The 21125-nt window shown below is 34.1% G+C and overlaps 1 protein-coding gene and 1 non-coding gene across 2 annotated transcripts in view; both read right to left on the reverse strand.

Moving 5' to 3' along the window:
* LOC114938117 (uncharacterized) overlaps positions 1 to 21125 on the reverse strand; it is a 49515-nt gene that overhangs the window by 12232 nt on the left and 16158 nt on the right. The window contains 2 exon segments of the mRNA XM_029311881.2: positions 11466 to 11654; positions 18832 to 18929. Coding sequence (XP_029167714.2) covers positions 11466 to 11654; positions 18832 to 18929 — 287 coding nt within the window.
* Positions 17716 to 17787, reverse strand: TRNAC-GCA (transfer RNA cysteine (anticodon GCA)). Its single transcript has one exon. It is a non-coding gene; the product is annotated as a tRNA-Cys (tRNA).

Here is a 21125-nt window from a genome sequence, read left to right on the forward strand (position 1 = left end):
CGAGATTTCTTCAAGTTTCAAGACACATCCGACAGTTTCGATGCACTCGAGCGTAGCTTTGCTTAGAAGGCTTTTATCGTTGCTCCAGATAGGAATTAATCCGTATCCACGCGATTAGTTTATTTGACAAGGGCAATTGCGAAATCGCGTAACGAGAGCTTCTCGACTTTAAGGCGCATTCAATCTCGAAAATTTATTAAAATAGAAATGTGAATAATTTAATCGATATTTTTGGAATTAGTTTCTAAAGAGATTCGGAAAGAAAATAGAGTTTCTCTAAATTCGTTCGAGAGATCCGATGCACTTTCAATGCGTTCGATAACACATAATTCACTATTGTCAATTTAGTCAATTAATTAATCCCCCATAAATTCCTCTGAAAGGCAACCGCAAAATTCATATCGAGTTGCTCGATCACTCAAATTCCAATGCACTTTCAAAATGCATTTAAGGCACATAATCTTAACTCAATTCTTTCTTCAAAAATCACCAAACCCGGTCGAATAATTCAACGCGATTCGAGCACAAATATCAGGATAAATAATGTCAATCACACAGATATCTAATTTCTCACAAACAGTCTCAATTCATTCCATCTACACGAATCTAAAAAAAAAAAACGTACTCGTTAAATTCTCACATCGTCCCATCTTAGAATACATTCAGATGTATCTTTCGCGATGCGTTCAGCCTCTAAATAATTAATTTCGACATCGAGAATTTCACCGAACAGCATCTTTAGCAGCGTTTTAAGATCGCAAAGTTCCGTTCGTTCCTGAAGCCGGTCATCTCCAGAACAAGGACTTCTCTCTTTCTCATTCAAGACACACTATAACGATGGCGACGTGGACGAACAATCATCGCATCGAGTGATCCTTCCTCGTCCAGGAACTCGAAGATTCGATCTCGAGCCTAACTTTTTAGAGTCCTTGCTCCGTCTTTCCCTTCGGAAATGACCTCTTCGGAGGCTGAAGAGAAGCCTCGTGAATCTCGGCAGCCACTTGTTGCTTTCCGTCTGGTCCAAGAAGGACGCGAGAGAACGACCGAGTGACGCTGACTCAAGGATCTCCAAGGACGATTCAAGGCACGACGGGCGGCTCCAGGAATGTTCTCGAGAACAATCGAGATTTAACACAAAGCGAGAAGGGTCCTTTGTCACCTATGTACACTCGAAAACGTATATATAACGTTCTGTTCCGGCGGGAATAAATTTTTCGTCCCGACGACGATCACGCGGAAAATCGTCCTTGACAAGAATGTCGGAAATTCGGTTATCCGATCACCGGAGCACACCAAAAACGACGCATACCTTACGACGGTGCATCGAATACTGAATACGCGAGCCGACAGTCTCCCCCCCTTTTTCTCTTCTTCCTCCCCTCTATAATTCTACCTTGGCCCCCTTCTCTTCATCTTCCCGACCAAGGCTTTTCTTAGGCGGCCGCTTCTCGCTGGACCCCGAAGGGCCAACGAGTTGTAAATGCAACCAGAGGTCGTACTCGGGCCGCATTCGTCGGCCATTGAGGAATTCTCCTCGTCGTGAATTCCCTCGTGATCCCTCGCGTCGCTCTTTTTAAAGAACATAATTGTAGATTACTTTAAACTTATCCGCGCGCTATTCAGCCCGAGGATATTTTACGTTCGGAATAGGCCCGAGACGATGGTCAAACTTAATTAGATTCCGAGAAAAAATCGGGATAATGTTTTCAATTATAAATACACGTGTGCGTAATTAATAGTAAATATTTGAGACACGAAATATAAATTTCTGCTGTCTTGCTGTATTAATCAATGTAAGCTCATTAGGATATAACGAGCAGATATTATTTTCTTTGTCGAAAATTAAAATTATTTTTTTTTCTATCAAAATTTAATAAATACATGTTTTTTCTAATTCTATGGTCAACAAGTTTAACAAGTCAAGATTTCATTGAAGAAGAATAAAATGTTCTCGCTTACAATCTCGAAGTATTCGTGCATAAATATTTTTAAACAAAATATTATTTCAGGATTGAACAGCTGATCGAGTACGTGAAGAACACTATTACTATAAATACCTTCTAAACGATTGATCTTTCAACATTTTGGACTACTCCAAAATAAGATTTAATAGAACCAAAATATTCATAATAAATTCAATTGTCATTTAAAATATCGACTTGTTAAATTAATTGTCAGCAATGTGCTGCATAGATATACAAGATATGGTTAGAGTTAAAATAAATCGTGGTAAATAAGATGTTCTGAAAAGTTTTCATGCCTAAATATTTTTAAACAAAACATTACTTCAATATTGAACAGCTGATCAAGTACATGAAAAAAAACTTATTATCAAGCACCTTCCAAATTATCAATATTTTGAGCAGCTTCAAAATAAGATTTAATCAAACCAAAATATTCACAATAAATTCAATTGTCATTTGAAATATCAACTTGCTAAATTAATTGTCAACACCGTGCTGCATAAGATATACTAAGAGTTAATATAAACCGATCGTGGTAAATAAAATATTTTCGCTTACAATCTCGAAGTGTTTTCGTGCCTAAATATTTTTAAACAAAATATTCAATATTGAATAGCTGATTAACTATATAAAAAAGCCTATTATCAAACACCTTCCAAAATATCAATATTTCGGACTGCTTCAAAATAAGATTCAATCGAACCAAAATATTCATATATTAATAAATTCAATCGTCATTTGAAATATTGACTTGTTAAATTAATTGTCGGTACTGTGCTGCACAGATACAAGATATGGGAAGAGTTAAGATAAGCCGATCGTGGTAATGACAGATTAGCGATCTTCTAGCGGTCGACTGCCCTTCGATCGCTCGGAATCGCATTGATTTTCGATCAGAAAAGAAAGAGAAAAAAGAGATAATTATCCGGACGAGAGCCGATGGTACGAAAGAGAGAGAGAGAGACAGGCATTATTGGGCTCTTGGGAACGAGTACGCGTCTCGTCGCCGTCGAAGATGGCACGAGAAGAGAAGGGAGGAGAGAAACAGAGAGAAGCTGCTTAAGGAGGCCACACGGAATCCGCAGACGTCTCACCGGTCGACCAGTTTTCTCATACGGTCGACATATGGTATGTACCCGGTGGCTGAAAGGTCTCCTTCTCGCCGCGCGATTTCAAGTAGATACTTAAAAACAAGCAGCTAGCTTTCTTTATACCTACTTGTATTCTTTGCTATTTGTATAACTAGACAACTTATATATAGTTACTTATCGAGAAAAAACCGGGATTCGTACTTGGATCTCTGCTTCTTTTATCACTCTCTTAACTATTTTTTTTTTTTTAATGAAATGGAATAATTTAAAATAAATGGCTAAATTTGTATATGTTTCTAACAATTTTTTGGTAATAAGTTTATGTAATTTTGTACCCAAGAATATATTTTTAACACCATCGAATGGAACTCGTCAAGGAGCAGAATAGAACGTGGTATGCTCGAGACATCAAATCTCTTCGTCACTCGTTAAACAGTTGAATGACAAGCAGATATTGTTATCAAATGTGCTTGGCCTTTATCAATGTTATAAAAGCATTTACGATATTGTTCGTGACTATCAGTGCTATTCAATAGTGCTACGGATCTTCGAGCTTCGTCAAGATGATTTATGAATAAGAAATTAAATTCAATTAAAATTGGCAAGCCTTAATTTTCACATTTTAATTCTGACTATCATTCAAGTCGTCCTTTGCATAAACCAGATTGAAAAAATGTATGAGACAAATCATTGAAAATAATATATTTCGAAAAGAATTATTAACACGAGTAATCTCGTTATCAATAATTGGCAAAAAAAAAATACTTGGGATTTTGATTTTCGGTGGAATTTACTTTTTTCATATGTTATGTAGCTTATGCTTTGCTGAACAAAAAATGTAATAGCCTCAACGTTAAGTCAAACAACTTGTAGAATCCACAAGTTTTTCGTATTTGACTGCCTGTAATCAGTTTTATTTAGCTTTGAGCCTATTACATTTTTGTCATAAGCTACAACATATGAGCTAATCTTTGAAGATTTAATTTTGATTAATACAAGGTTTTTGAACCTATATAAAATCCTAGATAAATCAGCTGATTTTCTTATAGGCTGTAACTTACGACTTACTGAACAAAAAATGTAATAATCACAAAAATTAATAGATGATTACAGCCAGTCAAATATGAAAAATTAGGACTTTGCGAGTTGTTTGACAGGATGTAACTCAGTAACTGTCGAATATTTAGTTGTTACACAACAAATAAAAAAACCAGCGAATTCCACCGAAAGCTAAAATCCTACGTATATTTGGTGCGAAGTCCTTTATATTTTATGAAATTCTCAATTTATAAGGAGACTCTTCGGAAAAGAAATATTTCAACGTGAAAGAAGTTTGATGCGGTTCGACAAGGGAGAAAGGAATCGAAAGCAAGATGACGCATGCTTCGCGATTGCATCGTGATGTGCGGTAAAATCATTCGTCCGTAACGTCGGGGCCCCCATCGGGGCACGAATGCACATTCGCACGTACACCGAACCTCTCCGCACCCGGGGCAAACCGGTATGCGTTTTTCCGGCCGACGGAAATACGACACTCCTCGACGACGAGGTCCCTCGAGCACTCTCGTCAGCTGGTATACGAGCCGTTGGACGGAACGGTGCTATAATAATCGCGAGTAAAAAAATACGACCGCAAGTTAACACTTTCCCGCATAATCGCTCCAAAAAAATTTGTTTAGATATCTGTCGCTTCAAAATATCTTATTGAATTTAAAAAAGGAGAAAATAGGAATGTCAGCTGAAAATTTAAATCTTCAGAAAAATATTAAATTGTGCGTGTCGCAACAATAATTTTTATATATAATAAACGTATTATAAATTTGTATATAATAAACAAATTATATTGTTCTCCAAAATAAATATGACTTGTATTATTCAATGGCTCGTATATCCGCGCAAGAACCGCAGAAAAGTCGCCCGAGGGATAATTTTATTGAGAATGGCCGCACATCGATCGTAATTCAAGTAGACGGATGTATAACAGTATATATGCATATGGTTGCCTTTCCTTGCGCGAATCCGGCACGGTGTCAATTTTCGTGCACGTGGCGAGGCAATGAACACCCGCGACAAACAACGTCATCATCCAGAGGATCTCGAGCCGGACGTGAAGCTCCGAGATCGTCGAGATAACCCGGAACAGAGACGGCACTGTGCGGCATCCGCGACCGTTCCACGAGATTCCGTTACGACGAGTACCGATAGAAATTTTCGTCTCTTTAGAATGAAACGGTATTTTTGCTCAATTATTAAAGAAACATTAATCCTTTCCGTTTTTTTTTTTTTTTACGATTCTCGTTGCTCTATAAATACAGCGACCATCTGTTCTTTATTTCAAATAGCTGTCCTTTACACGGAGAAAATTTACCCTGAAAATCATGGTAATCGTGAAACAATATGATATTGGAAACATTTTAGAATTTCTCCGATTAATATTTATAACACAATAAAAATATTAATGTGTACGTAGCAAATTTTACTATGTACATAAAATTAATCGAACATATTTTATATCTCATTGTGGTAGATATTAATATTGTTGTTGTGGTAAATATTTATCAGAGAAACTCTTATAAAATTTTTATATTATCCCACGATCACCATGATTTTCAAGGTAAATTCTGAGAGAAAATTCTCTCTGTGTAGATTTATTCATTTTTTCAAAACTTAATTTTGTCCTTTATTTTTGATTTAGCGTTTTATTGTCGTGTATTGATTTAGTATTTTATTATATACGTGAGAATTTATATAAAAACAACGGTACTTTCTCTTATCCGGAACTTATTTAACCAAGGGTTTATTTCAACATAGTCGAATCAGTTTCAAACTATAAGAATAAGATAACGTAGACTTCTGATAGTCACAGAATTATTTTTTTTCTTGCCGATCTTTGGTCGTAAACTGATTTGGAAATATATTAAAATAAAACCCTAAAATTTTCAAATTTATCCTTTATTTTCTCTTAGAAAATGGTCACCGTATCTATATAAATAAAGTCCGTGAATTTGTGCCCGTAGAATTCGATTCTATTAATGAATGATTCGATAAAATAAAATCTAATAGTTTTATCTCCTCCAAATTTTATCCGATCTCGAAATTAAAAGAAAACATCAAAAAATTACACGATAAGTATAAAAGTTATTCGGATTAAATGTATATATTCTTATATACACATAGTTTTATATTTCTCATTACATATGCTCATTTTTTCTCATTGATCGAATATCAATAAACTTACGATCGGAGTCGTTGCTGACTCGTCACGTCAATTTAGACCTTCAAACAAAAAAAAAGGTTCAGCGCTTCTGAAATTTACAGATCTGTTTATTAATCATTATTCATTCAGTCATTAATATTTCAACATGGTATCATAGCGATGCGTAAGCAGTTATTAGCGCGCATACCGAAGCCGAAGACACACAAGGCTCTGCGATACGATTTAAATTTCTTGCGGAGCGTGCGCGATATATATATATATATATATATATATATATATATATATATATATATATGTACGTATCGTCATCAAATTCGATGAACGTCGCTTCAAGGAAATTTTATATTGCGTGATCGTCGAGATAAAAATATTTGTCGCGTTTCTCTTCAATCACACGGTGGCTGGCTCACCTAAGAGTAAATATATTTGCATACTAAATCGCTAATTTAAGCGCGTTTCAGATTCATGACATTTTCACAGTTCTTGACTAATAATTTCTTACAGCGTATTTAATTCGAGATGTTCCGCCTCTCCCAATTGTATATTTAATTAAATTACATGTATATTTTGTTGTGAAACAATTTAAGCGTATTTAGATGCAAACTGCGATCGTAAAAGTGTGTGTTAGGTAATATAATTCACGGTATTTTATTTCGTATTTCGCGAAAAATATTGCGCTATTATCTTTCACTGAAATTAACGATTGATTTATTGCATTCCGTTATACATTTAATATTTATTTAAAATTGCAATACCGTTATAATATCGCGACGTTCTGATGAAATTCCGAGGAAAGAGATGAAATTCTATTTTATTTTCAAACATTATCAGAGATATCCGACGCAAGCAAGTGTAAAGAAAAATAAAAGAAAAGAACGGCTCTTGTTTTTATCGTCGAACTGTCTCGAATTCGCTTAAAGTATATGCCTTTATCTCGCACGTGAATATATATAATATATATATATAACACATAAGTAGATATCCTTATCACAAGGTGTAATGTACAAACCAACCGTTCGTATCGGCCGCTGACGTCACTCTGTCTATAAAGGTGTTTCTGCTTGGGGAGAGATAATGTTTTTCGTTGTCGAGTTGCGCGTTAAAGTTATGCAACTGTCATAATTGTGAGAGAGAAAGTGACTGCGGAGAACGATGAGAAAATAGGAGGCATCCTGGTAAAGAATGCTTCATCGGACAAAGGGAAATACGTCATGCCCGGATATGAAAGAAGCAAAATCTCGAATGAGAGAAGAGATCCGAAATATCAGTCTAGAAGGGAAAGAGGGACAGAAATAGCAAACTATGTAAATTTCATCGGCGCAGAGCCAGTTGTGTAAATAAATATTGTAACAGTATCTTTCGTGGGAAATTTATACGGTTTTCTTATCGGAGATTGTCAAATTGATTTTATATCTGTTTTTATATTCCTTCACAATATCCTTGATATTTATTAAAAAGAATCCCGCACCAAATACAAAGAACTTTGGCTTTCAATAGAATTGTTTGTGTGAAATTGACTTAGGATCTGCTGAACAAAAATGTAATAGGCTCGAAAGGCTAATACTGATTTACAGCTAGTAAATACGAAAAACTTGGGCTCTACGAGTTGTTTAACAAGCTGTAAATCCATACAGCTGTGACGCTGTTACATTTTTTGTTTAGGAGATCATAAGCTATGACATATGAGAAAACAAGCTGATTTTACCGAGATTCAATTTTACATCTTTTATTCAGCAGGAAATGAGCTTGACAACATATGAAAAAATGGTCAATTCCACCGAAAATTAAAATCCTATATGTATTTGTTGCGGGGTCCTTTTCTCATAGAAAATTAAAATTCAATAAGCAGTGATCTACCAAATTCGTTGGAGCGAGAGATTCGGAAATCGTTTTGTTCGACCAAGTAAGGCTCTGTCGCGGTTGAAAACGTGGCGATGAATCCGGGAGTATCTTTCGAGAGCAATGACGTCACTCTCTCTCGCGATCACTACTCGTCTATCATTGTTTCTTTCCCTCTCGGATGCGAGAGAAGTCAATTGCCTCTCTGCCCTTCTTCGGAGACCCTTTCGTTTAGAAGCCGCTCGTTCGTTTCCACGCGTGCATTACAAAGCAGCGGAGGCGGCCGTTTAATCGTCGCTGTTCAACAGTGGCCGCTCTGTGTCGAGATTCCCGCATCTCTGCTTCTGCGACAAAACCTAAGAGACAGCGTTTAAACGCTCGATACATCACCGACCGTGTCACGTTCTTACCGCGTCGTTAAATTCAGCGCAGATGCCAGGAGGATAATAAACTTCTTATACGCGCTATCAAAGAAATTTACATTTCGTTCTCGCTCTTTAGTTTCTCGTCTCTCGACTTTTGCTCTAGAATTGAATTATTTAATAATTTATTATTACATGTTAAAACAGTGTTAGAACAAGAATCAAAATAATTTAAAAAATATAACTTTACAAATTAATTTAATTTTCCATCTATACATTTTGTCATCAAGTACTTTAATATAAATTTAGATTTCAAAAATAATTTTTTATATATACAATTATATTTCGCGACTCGAAAAAAAACTGCATACAAAATGCACGAAACCCTCTGATGAAATAAACGCAGTTGCATATCAACTATTATAATAATTATTGCATTCTGGCGAGAACAATGATCGCGTTACATATGTCTGAAAAGTGAGTTTCCATCTCGCGAGATCGCTTTCGCGAGAAAAAAAATCGGGTTATTCGCGGATTCTTCGAGTCATTCGCGCGATGCATCTTCTCTCCTCTCTCTCTCTCTCTTTCGCGATTTTACGCGACTCGGTGAACGCACCGGCGCGTCGCGCCGCCCATTGACTTTTGATTCACTGGGTATGTGGGTCGGTACCAAGTGCCGCTCTCATTGCCAGAGAGTGGGTCGTCGGCTAGTGATGGGCCTGAGACCCACGCGTGCACCGGCACATCGGATATCCGAAGGCGCGAGTTGTTCGGCAAAGATTTACGAGACATTAAGGATATTAATATCAAATTGCATTCGATCGAGAAAGCAATAAAATAAGAATGAAATAAACGGGCGTGATATATACTCTCTCTCTCGAGCCTTATACGAATTAAAGGTAACTCTGCACCACGCGAATGTTCAAAGTTCTCGTCGTTCTCAGGAGCAGATGCGTGGAATACCTGAAGTCACGAACGATAAAATCGCGAATTAACTTCATTTTGTTACGCTTGTCATCGCTAAATATCCTCAGCTTTTATAGATCCTCGAGCTAATAAGTAACTTTTCAAGGACCCATCGACGATTTCTCGCACTGAACTCGAGTTCTGAGAGACGCAGACATAGCGGATCTATCCAATCTTTCTTTTGTGACTTTTTCGATCATCCATTATATATCGAAACATTTTATTTATTTCAAGAAACTTGAAAAAAATTAATTTAGATGCAATGTGTATTGGTTTTTTGTTATATGTATATCATACATATTTGCATTTCTTTCTCACAAAGTAGACAAAATTATGTATTCATCTTGTCAAAATTATTACAGACTTTGCAAAAAACATATATATATATTTTAGAAAAAAGTTGTTATAAGATGCAGTTTCGATAGCCCAAATAATCAGGTATTATTGTAGCCTCAAGGATTTTAAACTGGTTTAAAAACTGTGCGCGGCATTATATATTATATATGTATGAAGACAGTAATTCGCCTCCTTTTATCGGAGAGCGATATTTCGAAAGATTCGCGAAATCCAGCCATCGAGAAATGAGAGAAAGTGAGCACGCAAATGCAAGTCGTGCGAAACACAAAGAACATGAAGAAAATATCAGTTGTTTCTTAATATTATAATGTTGTAAATGGACCGTTTTTTATCTCGAACAATTTTTGATTGGCTGTACATTTATAAATTTTTTTAATCTTCCATGGATAAGATTAGAGCTTTTTGTGCACCACATGATATCAATTAACTAAAATTAAATAAAAATACGAAGCAATATTAAGAATTTACTTTTAACAACGTTCCTTCAAATTTTTATTCGTCCATCGATTCAAGGCACTTTTTCATATTTTCAATTATAGATCTCTTTCTATTTCATTATTCCTCGCACGTCCCAGAATTAAATAAACGCGCGCATCGAATTTCTATATTTCTGCGTCACCTTATATGTGTTTTATTACGTCGTCAATTATCGCTGTCTGACTCTCGAAACTCGTTCTAGCAAATGACGATTTATTTATTTCCTCAGCAAATGATGATTTATTTATTTCTAAGGTAACGGCACGGTTCGCTGGACTCGTATTATAAATCATTAATGAAAAAGCGCTCGGTTTGACGTGGCTGGAGATATTTCGGAAGATCGATCTGTCGATTATGCGTCCAAAATATACGCGACGCAAATTAAACGCGATTAGTTGCGCGTCGAGCAATGCCGGCTTTTTTATGCCATATATATTATATATCTAATATACATTGAACCGAGACTGTCGAAAAGTCAAGCGTATCAAGATTAAGAAAGAGAGCAAAAAAGATAAAGAGAACTCGCGCGTATAAAATAAAGAAAATTCCCAATTGACCGCCAAGTCGTAGCGTTCACTTCGAGATAAAAATTCATAGACACGGAAATACTGCACCAGATACATATATCGAGATTAACCAGAGAACGCACATACATAAGAAGTGCTATATACACATATATTTAAATGCGTCGATATATAAATATTTTATTTCGCTAAAATATTTTTTTAAAAATTTAAAAAATATATAATAAATATATATTAAAAGAATGTACATTTATCAGACAAAAAAATAAAATAATCTTGCATATAGAAAAATATCGGTCGCATTTCGCCCTTGTCACGTGTCTACCTTGGAAATAAATACCGCGTATCTCGCCGCAATATCCCGAATTCGGTGACGATCTCTCGACGACGCCCTCGCGGAGGAAGAATCAAGATATCCGGAGATACACACACACATATATACATATATATATATATGTGTATATATATCCTCAATCATTCGTACAACGCGTGGCATCGAGAAATCGATGGGGAAAGGAGCCTGGGGCCAGGTCGTCGAACCCGTTCGCGCGAACTAACGAGAACGAACGGGCGCATATATATCTCTCTCTCTCTCTCTTCCTCCCATTTTTTATTTTACTTTATAAAAGACGAGGCGCATGCAAAAAAAATCGTGCTTGAGGACTTACTTTAGCCGCTGGTTCGACGCCGGCTTCGTCGCCTTGTCTCCTCGGACGGCGACGCGCTCGACTTTCTTGCTAGCCGCGGGTCTTCTTGCGCTGAAGAGCGACGCGACCGCGTCTCTTTTTCGCCCTGTGCTCGGTGCTGGTCTCGCTGGTGTCGGTGCCGCTGCAGTTGCCGGCTCCGCGGGTTTCGCCCTGAAATTCGCATTAATTGTCCGTGATTAAATCAGGGATTGATATATATATATATATATTTTTTTTTTTCTTAATTTGACGGAGGCATTGACCGCGGCGAGACTAATTGGCCGAGTAGCGCGATGCGCTCTCATTCTGTCCGGCGTGTTTCGGGCGAAGAACGGATCGCGGTCGTAAAAAAAAAAAAAAAAATGCCGACCCCGAGGCGCCGGATTAATAATTAACTCGTTAGATACTAATAATGGCACGTACATATATTTGCGCCGCTCAATTAAAAATTTATTCATATATCGTTCTGATATTGCACGATATATAAATCGAATTAATGACTAATTAAGATGGACCGCCAGGGAAGATGCATTGCAGCTCTCTCTTATCCAATTATATACATGTGCGGAATATTAAATTATATACAAGTAATTTATAGTATAGAGATTAATTATATATTAGATTAATGTACCTCTCACGGAGCTTATCCTTATTTTATTTAATTCATTCAGCGATTCTATTGTTTTACTATGCGCCCTCAATACGATAATTATATTAAATACAATATATAATTAAAATTGAGAATGTGTAATAAGACAACCAAATCACAAAAACGAATATTCAATAATAAACTCTGTGATGTATATGAATCATTAAAGAAATAAATAATTAATATAATTCTTCTATATTCTAATATTCTAATGAATAATTAATCTAACTCTTAAAATGCTTGTATAATTTAATATTCCGCGTAAATCTTGCGGAGAATAGTACATATATTAACAAACGTTTGATATATCTTTTTCTTACTTGAATATACTAAATAATAGCCATAATATTCTTGCATGATATTGTAAGAGTTAATCAATTGTGCGAGCTGACAATTATTAATTGTAATAATAGAGAGTAAAATCGCGATTTAAAATACAACATATGAAGAGATACTGCTTCTTTAAGGTTCGCAGAATGAAAGACAAGGCCAAGGCCCAAGATCACGCTATTATAAACAACACGCAAAACACAAACGCTAAACGTGTGAAAGTTAATTTGTCGTCTCTATTTAATACACGGAATATTTTATATATGTACTTCTTCAATTTTTAATGAATATGATCAATTTGATTACGGTAAATATTGTTCCGGTTCAAACTTAAAAACTTCGTGTATTACTACTTCTTAATTCAAAAATGATTACAAGTTACATTTAAATCGACGAAAAATATAATTTTCATTCGTGTCACGCACACTTTGATTTCTGTTTCAAACGAATATATCACAAAAATACTTGTCTTAATAAATAATTCTTGTCTCGAAACGTTACGAGAATTGTCAATCGTGAAAGTTAATTAATCATTCGCGTCGAACAATTGGATTATATTCGCACGATTATGTATGTATGTATATCGACATGACAATTAGTTATTTCATTGCTATTTCATTCATTAGATATTTTCAATTAAAATAAAAATAGAAATTGAAGTGTGTGACAAGAGATGAATTATAGATTATTGTTTCATTGCGATTGTAGCGTTAATTATATATTTTTTCGATTTCAACTATACACTTTGCTTCGTGCTTTAAATATTTTGTCGAAATTTAAATGTAATTTATTAATGATATTTAAATAATTAACATAGCAATAATAAGTGAATCGTAAAATTGATTGATTGAAAAAATAAAAAGTCGTGATTTAATATCGATTATTAAAATTAAAAACTCAAACTCTCATTCTCTCTCTCTGCACATACAACTACATAAAAATATTATGGTGTAACTTCTCAAAATATATTTTGTCTCGAATCTAGCAATGCATATTGTCACATTTCCGAAGCAATCATTCTTTAATGTTTTTATTTCACTTAATCACGATTGTGTGTGTGTTTTTATGATAACAGATTCGTATCAATTGCTTGATAATAATACTTAATAATATTTCACGAGGTTGACGCATCAAAAATCTATTATGCCTTTGCAATACTAAATACGAATTTTGATTATACTTCTTGACAGCCTGTCGCATCATTAATTCTATTTGCGTATATCATAACACAGAGTATCGATATGTAACAATAGCATGGCCTTAACCTTGTCATTCATACGACGACATTCGAGCGAATAAGTGTGACATGAATCTCGCTTTACGTTTCTCGTCGTACTTACTTTTCGAAACACAATCATTCTCTAAATTTTTATCATCAGTTCACGTAATCGATTAATTCCTATGATAAACGAATCATCTGTGATATATCAACTGTTTATGATATATATAATAATACAATACATCATTCGTGAGACTTACACATCGAAAATTTTAAATTCCTGCAATAGATATTTAATTTCAATTATATATTTAATAATGATTTATCGTATCATTAAACAAGACACGAGGCGCATTTAGTTCAATAGTCCGTTATTATTTGATTTTTAATATTTTAATATTAAACATATATATAACTATACTTTACTTTACATCGTTGTATCTTCTCAAAATATCTTTCGCGATTTATTCGATCAAAATCGTGCAAACAATCCGGTATTTAGAATATTTATTTTAAATTTTAATTTAATTTTTTTATTCGTTTAATCTAATTTTGCGTTAATCTAATTTAATACGAGATCAAATTGTTTTAAAAGATGCAGATATTATTCATTAGCGATAAAAAATATACGAGTGTCGTCGAGTGAATATAAGTGGATTCTTGATGTATATTTTCGCATTACTTTTTCATTTTTCATAATAAAATACATATTGCAATTAGAATATATCGGCAGTGCATGCAAAGCATCACGCGATCGTTACATATTGCTAATCGTAATTACGCATGTTTTGTTGCGTGTGTGAGTGATATGAAAATGCATCAACGGATGAAGAAGAAAAAAAGGAAAGGAAGAAAAATCAGCTTGGACATAGATATCGGACGATGGTGGAAATGAGCAATTTATAAATTATTTAATTTATACAATTGTCCGTTTAAAATTCATATTCTTCAAAAATTTATATTTCAAATAAAAACTTACTTTGACAATCAATTTTATTAAATGTCTAAAGGCGAATAAAAAATATGTATGCGTGAAATAATTAACTTTTCAAATATCAATTCTCTCAGATATTCTGCTTCATGTGTTACATATAACTATAATTTATTCAATTTCTAAAGAAATAATAGTTCGAAAATTTCCAACATACACGTAACTTGACTTGCCTCTCTTTCAAGAATTTTAAGATCGTATCGCTTTCACACATAAATTCGCGCCCACGAATGACGAATATACATATATACGTGACATAAACAATCGATATGCAATCCGTAATTTCGTTGCATAATAAAAAATCGGAGGCGGCGAACGATCGCTCGCCCATTCGCCCGCACGCTCGATAATGATCAGTGTCCAGTATATACGAACGCGGGAAAGCCGTTGAATTTCTAGTTACGCAAGGAATCAATAGGATATAATACGCGTTACGTAATCTTGCCGTGCGCGCATTAACGCAACGCGATTGCCGAGGAGTATGCGTTATACGCGGTGCAGGTGATTAACGGGGAAAAAGGGAATTATTGCGTAACGCACGTGTGCGTGCGTACCCGCGCCGTTAACGTTTCCCTCGCGGGAATAATTAAGAGAGACGGTGGCGGCCGGTTTCACGCACCGATGCTAATTTCGTTATCGCGTCTTCTCGGCGGCTAAGTTATAATCGAGAAAATAACGCGCGCGGAGGAAGGAAGACGCGCCTCGTCGATGATTGCCTAATGACACGATGCCGAGAACATTTCTCGGCTTAATTTCCTATATTGATTATTTTTTCATCGTATTTCAAAGCGAATACTCCTCGGTGATAAATGTAGAAATATTGTCACTCGTATTAAAAAAAAGTTAATAAAATTAATTAATTAAAAATAAATTAATACGTTTATACAGGGAGAGAATTTTCTCTTAGAATTTACCCTGAAAATTATGGTAATCAAATTTTATAAGAGTTTCTCTGATTAATATTTACCATGCAATACAAATATTAATATATATGTACATGGTAAAATTAATCGAACATATTTTTTATATTTTATTGAGGTAGATCTTATAAAATTGTTTCAATATACCATATATTGTCCCATGACTATCATTTTTTTCAGGATAAATTCTAAGAGAAAATTCTCTCTGTGTAGAAATTATGTATACATACATATATATACGCATAATCATACAATCGTATATGTTTGTGCCTGTTTGATCATTATCATAAAAATTAGCATTTTTGAAAAATGAATTCTGTCATCGAGGATATCGAGAGGATCAAGATCGCGTTTGGAAAGAATCAGGGATAAGAGTCGGGACGATTGAGAATCCGATTCGACGAGTTTATCGCATCCAGTATCTCGGCCGACTGATGAGGTCAGTTCGATCGCTGACCGTTGGTCAATGCCCTCTCGTCAGATCCGTTTGTTGCGAACGAACGAACGATCGATCGATCGATCGATCGATCAGCAGACGCGAAACAGATTGATTTCGTTCTAAGCGGCATTGCCGTAATCCGCACTTGATTAACAACGCTCACCTGGCATTACGTAAATTATGAGCGATTTGTCGTGTCGTCGATAGAAATCGCAAATCGTATTTCGTGTCGATGAAAAAATATACGGAGATATGTCAGATAATTAATTTATACGAGAGAAAAAAAATTTGAATATTTTAATCAATATACGTAAAATGAAATAATTAAATTAAATCTTTTTATATATAAGTATAATTATGTCCACTAAATTATTATGTAAAAATATGTATGTATGTATATATATATAATATAAAATATATATGATCCTGAATCTGAAATTACTGGCTTATTCTTTATTGGACTCGATCTTCTGTCAAATTGTGGGAGGTTCTTTCAATTCTATTGTATGATTATGCAAGAAGAAACGACGCGAAAATTTGAAAAGAAACCAATGTAAGATTACAGAAAAGCTTTTTATGAAAATAACATCAGGTCGCATTGTCGAGAACATTCATTTTAAATTTTAATTTTTTTTGTAGCAAAAGGGAAAAAAGAAAAATCCTGTTTGAATAGTGCCACCGAATTCCTAATTCTCAGATACATCAAAGATACTGTCACGGCCTATATTTGTTCAAATCCATATATAGGTATTATATACATATATATAATGTGTTTAATACAATTTTATAAAATTATACATATATATACAATATACATACATTATATATTTTTAACAAAGAATTAAATTTTATTACATAATTTCATTGTACGATATATTATTTATTAAGAAACTAAATGTCTGCCAAAAATTAATATTTTAATGTTCCTCATAATTGTCATGGAAGATATGTCAAAGCTAAATTATACGCTTTTCTCATCGCGTGTGTATACATATTTCGATTATTATATAAATCAAGGAAAATATATGATGCTGCGGGACTGAATCATCGCTCGCGTGCACGTACGTTAAAAAAGTTTACGTGCGCATTTTCAGACTTCTACGATGTTTATCGCAGGTAGAAGAGCAAGTTTCTTAGAGGACGGTCGTTTGAATCTCACGATAATAATGCCGGCTCTCTCGCAACACGTGCGTGCACTCGTTTATCTCCGTTACGTGACGTTTCGCTCTCTCGTCTCCGAGAATTGGATTTTAAGTGATAAAACGCGACGTAAATTTATACACGAGAATGTCCAGTAACCCTACCTGTAGTGCGATAACGTGGCATTACTAAGAGAAATGCGAGACACCTTGCACCTACCTATTATTAATCCAATAAAATTGTACGTTAATATATTCCACGAAGAAACTTATATACGTATACCTTCCACGGAAAGATTCATTTATTGTTCACAAGCAAATGATCAAACTATTATTTAATAATTCCTTCATTTGTAAACTGCATTTTTTGCTGATCTATTATAATATCGCAAAATTTAATTAAAATGTAAAAAAATAATTGATTTCTTTAATATTTTAAAATAATTTGTATCAAAGACAAATTTGTATAAACACAAATTTAATAAGTGCCGATGGATACAAAAAATAATTTTGAGGAAGGATAGGAATAAAGTAAAAAGAAGGGAAGGGGACACCCGGGTTTGAACCGGGGACCTCTCGATCTGCAGTCGAATGCTCTACCACTGAGCTATATCCCCGATTAAGATCGCCCCTTTTAAATAATGTTTTTCATAGCTTCAACAAAGCACAATTAAATTTTATAATACTCATGCAATTTTATCGTTATCTTAGATCAATAAGTAGATAGCCAATGCGTACACATAAAATATAAAAGAGAGAAAAAACATTTTGTAATGATAAGAACTTGGAATTTTAATTTAATGAGATATTAGTACGATAAAATTTCATTGTAAAATATATATATATGTAAAAACGAACCTCAAAAAATTTTAACATCTTTCACTGCTCAAATTTGCAAATTTTATGCTTTCTAATTTTATGTATTTCCAATAATTCTCAAATTTTAATATTGGCCAAAATATTTTGCAATTAATACATACGTATATAGGGTTGGACAATTTTCCCACGCATTGAATAATAAAATCCATCGACGAGTGAAATGTGGCGCCAACGAGGTTCGTCGAGTCGCGATGAAAAATTCCCAGAAGCAAAAGTTAGAAGTGTCATCTGCGTAATGGCAGATGAATAACGGATTTCTCGGAAAAATAACCGGTTTCCCGAAGCGTGATGTACAAGAATACCGTGATACTATGTCGCCTATATTATGATTACGATAATGAGCGGCTCTTATTGCTACGCTATACACGACGATGAAATTTAGCATGCCAGCGTCCTCTGCATCGCTTCTCGTTCACTACTAAGAACCGGTTTCGATACGAGATCGATAATACAGGATTTTGTAAAAATTCCGTCATATATTTACACTCGCACGCATTTTGTAAAATAATAACATATGTTGGATGCAATTATAAAAATTGCTTGTCGCGTTTAGAGTTCCATTTATCCTTTTTGGGCAATTAAAATTTAAAGAAATTCAATTATTTACAACTGAATATTATTTATAATATTATTAATTAAATATTAATTTTTACACATATATAAAGCTGTGTGTATAAATAAAAAGTATATATATTGATAATATAGAACTTTTTGTACTGAATTATTTATTAGCGCGATAAGCAATTTTTATGACAATTCTTAACGAATATTAATGCACTTACTGTTTTTCGCTGGATTTTTTCGTAATCGATATAGTATTTTGCGTGATCCGTTTAAACGGTGCCCGCCCGCCCGAATTCGCGGACATCCCGCTTCGAGTCTGAAAAAAAATGACATATTTTTCAATGAGTATCTGTTAATTATGAGTTCCTTTGCGATGCAAAGCATTTTCGAATCGAATGAACAACTATATATTAAGCCCTAACAATAATTTGAATTAACGTCGAAAATCCTGACACAGTACGATAAGTGATACAAATAAAATTTAATATAATTAAATTCACACATCGAGTTGCGAAAATTGGTTTTAATGAAACGCAATCTTCTGTATTATAATATGTAATATTTGTATTTAATAAGCGCAAAAATGTCTATCTTTATTGCACGAGGAACAATTCATAACGCGAATAGAATGTAATAAGAAATAAAACAAATATATAATTTTGCGCATTCTTATTTTAATTATTAAAGTAGGAAGAAATTAAATAATAAGAAAAACTCGACATTTTACGATCGATTTCCTGCAGAAATACTGAACAAGAAAATGATTAAAAAAATATTGCTCGTGCAGATAACGCAATCTTCGACGCGATAATATTCTTGCAAGAAAAAAAAAGAGATCACGGAAATTATCTTCCGCAGAAATAAACAATCAGAAAGGGGGTGTGATCGCAAAAATGCATTAACACGCACCGTTTCACGTGCGTCGTAAAGAGGCGACAAGCGTGGTATAAATTGTTTTTTAAAAAATTGTATTGTATCACGCTGGATTGTCAAACGCACGGATGCGATTTTGTAATAAAAAGCGGGATGTATATCACCGGTGTTTTTGCGAGGACTCAATTCGCTTCTCTTTCGCGCGTGCGACACACGTGTAATTATCCTGGACGAGTATTAAACGAAAATAAAAATAATTATTAGCGGCCGCGCGCCAACTATAACGTTTCCGTGACGCTCTAATTCAGCCGTGATTTATATTACGATGATCGGATAAGTAATCGAATTGCCATAACGGTGACAGGTCTCGAATTGATTTAGAAATATATTCATAATATAGTTAGTCACATTTTGAGAATATTACATATATTATAATTTTATCTTAATAATATTACATGATACACTCTGTCATAATTAATCTTTTTACTGACTATTCTTGTTTTTCATGTGTAAAATTGATGTAATATTAAGGATAACTAATATATATTGATTAATTAATAGTATAATTAATCTAATTTTTTAGGTATAATTTATTAAAAATTATATTTAATTGCATCTAATTGTGTCTAATTTTCGCGATAGTGCATGAACAAATTAAATAAATTTCTCTCCTAGATAAGATAAAATTGGGTTATCACATTAAAGATATATCAGTGAATTCTTTGTAAGCAAATTCAAGTGTCTCGCAATAATTTAATGAGAATCAAATGTACTTAATTTATCATATTTATTTACAAACTCGTATAATATTGTATTTTATGTAAATTTTTTTCAAACAAAATTTTATGGCTTATTAGTTGTAACCTTCAATGGATACGATCGTGAACCATTTATTTTATCATTGTCTTATCTCTCTCATCATTACATTGTATATCACATGATAAATAAGCCCAAACATTTCATGCATCAGTACGTATTATTTTTGAAAAAAATCAATGCATCATGTTATTCTTGCGGAAATTATATGTATATATTGAACATCTAAAAGAGATATACAAACATATATCCGACATGTAAATGTATAAATAAAGTATTACCGAATTTCCACCCAGTGCATCTAGAAATTGGCGAATCATTTTGAATAGTAAATAAAATTGCACATAGAAATCACTGTCTTACACACACTCTATACATCCTACACACATTCGTCTCACGTTACACGTTACGTGAAAAGATGTCTGTCTTTTCCACATCTATTATTAAGTCATTATATCGACGCGTATTCACACATTACTTCGCGTGCGAGAGAATCAAATTAAATCAAATGCGTTCCTTCGAGAGCGGCACTTCGATACTTTCTAAAGAATTGCTTTCGCGCGTTAATAAAAGCATCGACAAAAAAAATATATCGTTGAATCTGCGTAAACTGTTATTTCGTGATTTGTGCATAACACGAAAAATGCACACCGATAACGAACCGTGCAAAATATTATTTCGGAGCAAGCGTAGATCTTACACAGACACCCGAGGAAGTTCGAACGAAGACTGACGGAATTCGAACCGGTAAGATAAGAATTAAGTTGCTTATGATAAGCTAGAAAATATCTACAGGTAACTCTACGTTCACTCGACACTCGAC

This window comes from Nylanderia fulva, unplaced genomic scaffold (assembly GCF_048542155.1).
Source record: "Nylanderia fulva isolate GAGA-0341 unplaced genomic scaffold, ASM4854215v1 Scaffold17, whole genome shotgun sequence".
Taxonomy (NCBI): domain Eukaryota; kingdom Metazoa; phylum Arthropoda; class Insecta; order Hymenoptera; family Formicidae; genus Nylanderia; species Nylanderia fulva.